Source organism: Onychostoma macrolepis, chromosome 09 (genome assembly GCF_012432095.1).
Source record: "Onychostoma macrolepis isolate SWU-2019 chromosome 09, ASM1243209v1, whole genome shotgun sequence".
In the NCBI taxonomy this organism is placed as follows: domain Eukaryota; kingdom Metazoa; phylum Chordata; class Actinopteri; order Cypriniformes; family Cyprinidae; genus Onychostoma; species Onychostoma macrolepis.
Genome location: NC_081163.1, coordinates 32,195,434 through 32,201,433, shown reverse-complemented (window position 1 = coordinate 32,201,433; position 6,000 = coordinate 32,195,434). Strand labels below are relative to the sequence as shown.

General features: G+C 36.2%; 1 protein-coding gene across 2 annotated transcripts in view; it reads left to right on the top strand.

The window, feature by feature from the left end:
* The first annotated feature begins 426 nt into the window (after window positions 1–426).
* The window catches only part of tmtops2b (teleost multiple tissue opsin 2b), a 51,364-nt gene continuing 45,790 nt past the window's right edge, over window positions 427–6,000 (top strand). The window contains exon 1 of one of the 2 annotated variants that reach the window (XM_058786918.1): window positions 427–1,105. In XM_058786918.1, the coding sequence (XP_058642901.1) occupies window positions 736–1,105 (370 nt within the window). In that variant the 5' untranslated portion in view covers window positions 427–735. The remainder of the gene's footprint in view (window positions 1,106–6,000) is intronic. The other variant, XM_058786919.1, reaches the window with a different exon arrangement.

Below are 6,000 nucleotides of genomic sequence, written 5' to 3'. Positions count from 1 at the left end.
CACATCAATGTTTATTAGTCATTCATTGTTCATGGAAAAACAAAGTTTAATGAATCTGAATTCTATTTTACCACCTGTATGATGGTGGTTATCTGTAGTAGCCTATTTTAACAAAAAAAGCAGAATTTATAAGTTCGAGTAGGTTGGTGCACCTTGTTAAATGCATCAAAATTGCCAGAGGTAACTGAATTTGTGGTAGGTCGCTTCCAGCATGTCAATTACAATGAGCTCATATCGCTGTCTCGTGACGTCAAGATGCCTTTATATTACACGCCTGTTGCGCGTTCAGCAAAGCTCGCGCACTCAGCTGGAATACTGAACAAAGGGTTCACAGCTGGGACTGAGAAGAGAGAGCATTTTCACTCTAGAATGCAACAATGCGAGGACAAATAAAGTAGCACATGAACGGACACCAAACGGTCAACATTAATTTGCAGCGACGTCATTAAAAGCTGATACCATTTAAGAAACTGTGATGGATACCGCGGACTTTAATGAGCAGAACTGTATGACTGCTACTTAGATAGTCAGTTTGCGTGCCTGTTTTGAGCGTCAAGCGAAGCCCATCTGTCAACAGTCCAACTTGCTCTCAAAGGAGAAGCGCGCTGTCAGTGATGCTCATGCGCCGCGCTGATGCGCTGAGGTGTTCATTAAACGAGAATAACGGGTAACAGAGGCTCTTACCTCACGAAATTCAGCACTGACTCAAAACAACTTTCCTAACTATTCGTAAGGATGTTTTTCGAGCAGGGTGATTTAAACTACAGCTTTAACATGAGCGAGGAAGACCGGTTAACTCTTCTGGCCGGGGACTGGAGCGACTCTCCGGTGGAGACGCTCTCACGCGCAGGCTTCATCGCTCTGTCCGTGTTCCTAGGATTCATCATGACTTTCGGCTTTCTCAATAACTTTGTCGTTTTAGTACTCTTCTGTAAGTTTAAGACGCTCAGGACGCCGGTTAACATGCTGCTTCTTAACATTAGCGTCAGCGACATGCTGGTGTGTTTGTTTGGGACGACCCTGAGCTTCGCGTCCAGTGTGCGGGGACAGTGGCTGCTCGGGAGGCACGGCTGCATGTGGTACGGCTTCATCAACTCCTGCTTCGGTACGTAGGCTACTCAAAACACACTATTAAGCAGCTTACAGGGTTTTTGTTCACAAGTTGTAAGTGGTAGAGTTTCAGAACTCTCAAATTTGACCACACTTGTAACAGCTCGTCATTCAAAAACCTGTCGTTTTTGTGCTTTCATTAGGATGGCTATTTATGTTTGCTTTCATAAAACCATTGTTTCAAACACAAGATTATTATGACATATACTGAGAACATTTGATTTAATCAACACACCAAATGATCATCTTTCGAGTTGGTAGTCTATCGTCAACAATCAGGTAGTTCAATTCAAACAATTCACAATGTTCTCAAATCACATGCATTCTCTGGGAATCAAACCAATGACCTGCTGTTGCTAGCGGCATGCTCCACTCTTTCAACTACACTCATAAGTTCCCAAAACAGGGTTTTGCAATGATGCCAGGGTGAAGTTATTAACGTAATTTCGTGAGGAGTACGCCCATAATCTTCCAATTTATATCCGAGTATAAAAACATCCTCTTACCATTTCCGCTGTTAGTTCTTTCGGCATCCCTCCACCTCCCCATCTCCTCCTTTATGCAAATTTATTTCATTTATCCTTCTGTCTATAGGGGGGCTATCAGGGCTCGAGTAGAATAGTATCTCTTAGCCCTCCATTGCAGACATACACTCTTAAAAATAAAGGTGCTTCACGATGCCATTAGAAGAACCTTTTTGTCTAAATGGTTCCATAAAGAACCTTTAACATCTGAAGAACCTTTCTGTTTCACAAAAGGTTCTTTGTGGCGAAAGAAGGTTCTTCGGATTATAATAAGGTAAGAAAGAGATGGTTCTTTAAAGAACCTTTGACTGAATTGTTCTTTGTGGAACCAAAAATGGTTCTTCTATGGCATCACTGTGAAGAACCTTTTAAGCACCTTTATTTTTAAGAGTGTAAAGTAAAATCCGTTTACCACTAAAGCTAAGATTATATGGGCACACAAACTCGTGAAGTACCATTTTTTGGTTTCCCAAAGAACCTTTAGTGAACATATCTTAAAAGAACCCGTTAGTGTAAAGAACCTTTTATAATCCAAATTACCTTTTTACCTATAAAGAACCTTTAGTGCAATGAAAAGTTTCTATGAATGTTAAATGTTCATGGCACCATAGACGCCAATAAAGAACCTTTATTTTTAAGTGTGTACATTTAAAAAAAAAATCACCTTTGTCAAGTCTAAATAAACATACATATGCAAACTGACACAAAACCCGTAATATCTGTATTATCTATCCAGTGTTGGCAACTGCAGGTCTTACACCTCAAGATGTTGGGTAAACCTGCTTGGATGGATATGAAAGAATCTAAAACCTCCAAACATCACATCATCTCTAACATATCTAGAAACTGGGATGCACCATTAGAGTTTTGGTTTACTCATAAAATATGTTGAGCTTACTTTGTTTAAAAAATGAAGTAACAATGAAGGTATCAGCTTTTTTTCAGCCGATCTGTCATGGTCATGAGTCTAATTATAATGGAATGCATGAACTGATAAAATCTGTAGTTTGAATGCAACATAAAAGTCTCCCAAATGTAAATGCATCTAATTGCATTTTCATCACAGCCTTTATTGGACATGTACAGGGGATTATCAGTCAGGAAGGATGTTAGCTAAATCATGTAATGGAAGCCTCAAGGGGAAATCTGGACTGGCAGCTAAAACATTTTTTTAAAGCATAAATATGTAAAATTTAATCTCCCAGTAACATTTCAACTTGCATTATTACATGCTATTTATAGTAGCAAGGTTTATAATGCTGTTAGAGCAAAATACAAGCTGCGTGAGGCTTCTGTCACAAACTAAGGATAATGTCTACAATATCTATAAACAAAATAGTCTAAAGCTGCAGTTTAGACAGGCAGTTTGAAATCATGTTTCATAAATTAGACCACAAAGTAAAGAGATGATTACAGCCCTATTGCTCTTTTTGATCAGGGTCTTAGGTAAGGGGTGAGAAAGAAAGTCTATCAAGTATGTTGGGTAATATACTCTGCACTGCTCTAAATGCCTCAAACTACTCTTTATTCAGCTGTTTACATGTGCTGTAATTTCAGGGTGTGTTTACATTTGGAGTTCGGTTCTCTTGGTTCTTTTGTGCTGGACCAAAAAAAACAAAAAAGTTAGTTTGCTTAGCATTCACACTCTCAATTTTAACACCAAACCAAATTTTAATACTGAAAAAGATATAAAACAGAAGGCATAAGGATGTAGTCCCAACCTGATTGGACAGCTTTTATGATGTAGCTTACTTTTTGCAAATCTTTGCAATCTTTGACGTCAAGTCCTGTTTTTGGTCAGTCTTTGGTCCGCGTTGTGTTCATGTGTATAAGTCAAACCACACCAGAGTTCGTTTAGAAGTGGACCGAGGCCCCCTGAAAATGTCCGTTTTTTTGGTGCGCAACAAGGTTCAGATGGAGGCATTCACACCTATTCAAATTTATTTATTTATTTATTTAATTATAAGGACAACACACATTAATCAACATTTCTGTAAATGTACCAATGTTTAGCCAGTCGGCTAATTTTCAACAGCAGTCCTTTGGCAAGATGTTTCAAAACCCTTTAAAAATATCAAGAACACTAAACAAAACATCATGACAACAGTACTAACACTAAGACAACAATCAACGTTTTCACACAATCAACCATACAAGAACATAAAGCGAAACACACACCTTCAATAGGTATATGTAAGCATGCTGAAAAACATCAATCATACATGAAGCATAAAAGACTCCAAAATACCAGACAATTAGTAAATTATTAATAAAATAATCCAAAACATACCCAAAACATACATTTAGCCACCTGACAGCGAGCAAAGGTCATGGAACAAGTTAACAGCGGATTAAATAATACCAACATTAATAGTAAAATGAGCAGTAAGATTTTATGAATTAAAAATGATCTTGTAAGAGAAGCTCTTACAGAAAAGCATGATTGACTAAAGGAGGTAGACCTGAAATGAATTTCACAGTCTCCTCTTTGAGTAGATATTGTAGATCTGTTGTTTACATTTTTCTGCTTAATAAAAATACTAAGTGGTGGAGGAGCTTTTCCATTTAAAATCTTGAACATCAGACAGGCATCATTGTATTTTATTAAATTATCCCAACTAAGAATATCATATTTGCCCAAAATATTGCAGTGGTGGTAAGTATTGGGTTTTCTATCTAATACTTTATATGCCTGCTTGTACAGAGAGAGAACAGGCTTTAGTGTTGTTCCTTTAGCTTGAGACCAAGTTGTCATACAGTATGTTAAGTGAGGAATAATCATTGAATTGATATATAATTTTGCTGTTGTTGTTATTAAACAATTTCTTATATACTAATAACAAGATATTATTTAGTTATTTGCAATACTTTCTTCACTTGTTTTTTGAAAGATAAAGTGGAATCAAGGATAATACCAAGATATTTAACACAAGAAACTACCTGAATGATAACACACTGAACTCTACCTGTGAGATAAGACTGTATCCAATTAAGCACATTACACTGTAAAAAGTGATAAGTTGACTTAACTTAAAAAAATTGAGGAAACCCGTTGCCTTAAAATTTTTAAGTAAATGATAATTAAAAAAATAAGTTAAGTGAATTGTCAAGTTCGCTTAACTTTTAAAAAATATATCTTATTTACATAATAATTTTAAGGCAACGGGTTTCCTCGATTTTTTTAAGTTAAGTCAACTTATCACTTTTTACAGTGTAGGAGAAAATTTAAATTGTCTAATTTACAAATGAGTATTTGATGATCGACAGTATCGAATGCCTTCTTTAAATCCAAAAATATGGCTCCAACAACACCTCCTTTGTCCATTTTCAACTTAATATTTTCTAGAAGGAAGCGATTTGCTGTCTCAGTAGAATGGTTGGCTCGAAATCCAAATTGCATTGGGTGCAGTGTGTAAGGGCTACTATTAAGATGAATTAACAACTGTTCAGCAACACTACAATTTCTCTACAATTTTGGAAATAACGGGTAAAACGCTAATAGGCCTATAGTTACTCGCCACAGTCGGGTCCCCTGATTTATAAACCGGAATAACAATGGCTGACTACCAGTGCTTTGGAAACTTCCCCTTCTTTAATAGAGGCATTAACTAACTTTGTTATTGGTCCAGTAAATAAATATGCATGCCTTTTAAGAAATATAGAATCTAATCCAAATATATCTTTAGATTTGGAGGTTTTAAGAGAGTTCGGAAATATATTAACTTTAGATTCAGAAACCTCCATTAGAGACAGGGCAGATTGAGAGATATCTATCTGTGGTGCAACCAAAGTTCCAGTGTGATTAATGGGCACTGTCATCTTTACAGAACTCACAAAATAAGAATTGAGAAGGGTTGCAGTTTCTATTGCCCCATTAATCAGGGAACCATTATCTCTAATCTCTAATTGCTTTGGTGTATCATTATGCCATTTCCCAATTAGTTTTTTCAATTTATTCCAAATTTGTTTGTGATTTTCCTTAGCTTCACCTATCAAACTAATTAAGAAGTTTGCTTTAGCGACTCGGATGTTCTTTATTACCCTGTTTCTTAAAGAAGTGTTTTGAATTGTAGATAAAAACACATGTGTGTCAACATCTACATTTGCACCAGATATTAATTCATTCCAATTAATGTTCTTAATTGCCTTTTCAAATTCACATACATCATTCTTAGGTATTCTAAATTGGCAAGGCTTTGTATTAGAAATCAAATAAGACCGATTTTTATTAAGCTTTCTGGCTATAATGATTAAATTATGATCAGACAAGCTTGTAACCATGTTAAAAGATTTAATTACTCTCTCAGGTTTATTACTGAATACCAGATCTATCTGATTACTGGATGTGGAGGTTATCCTAGTAGGC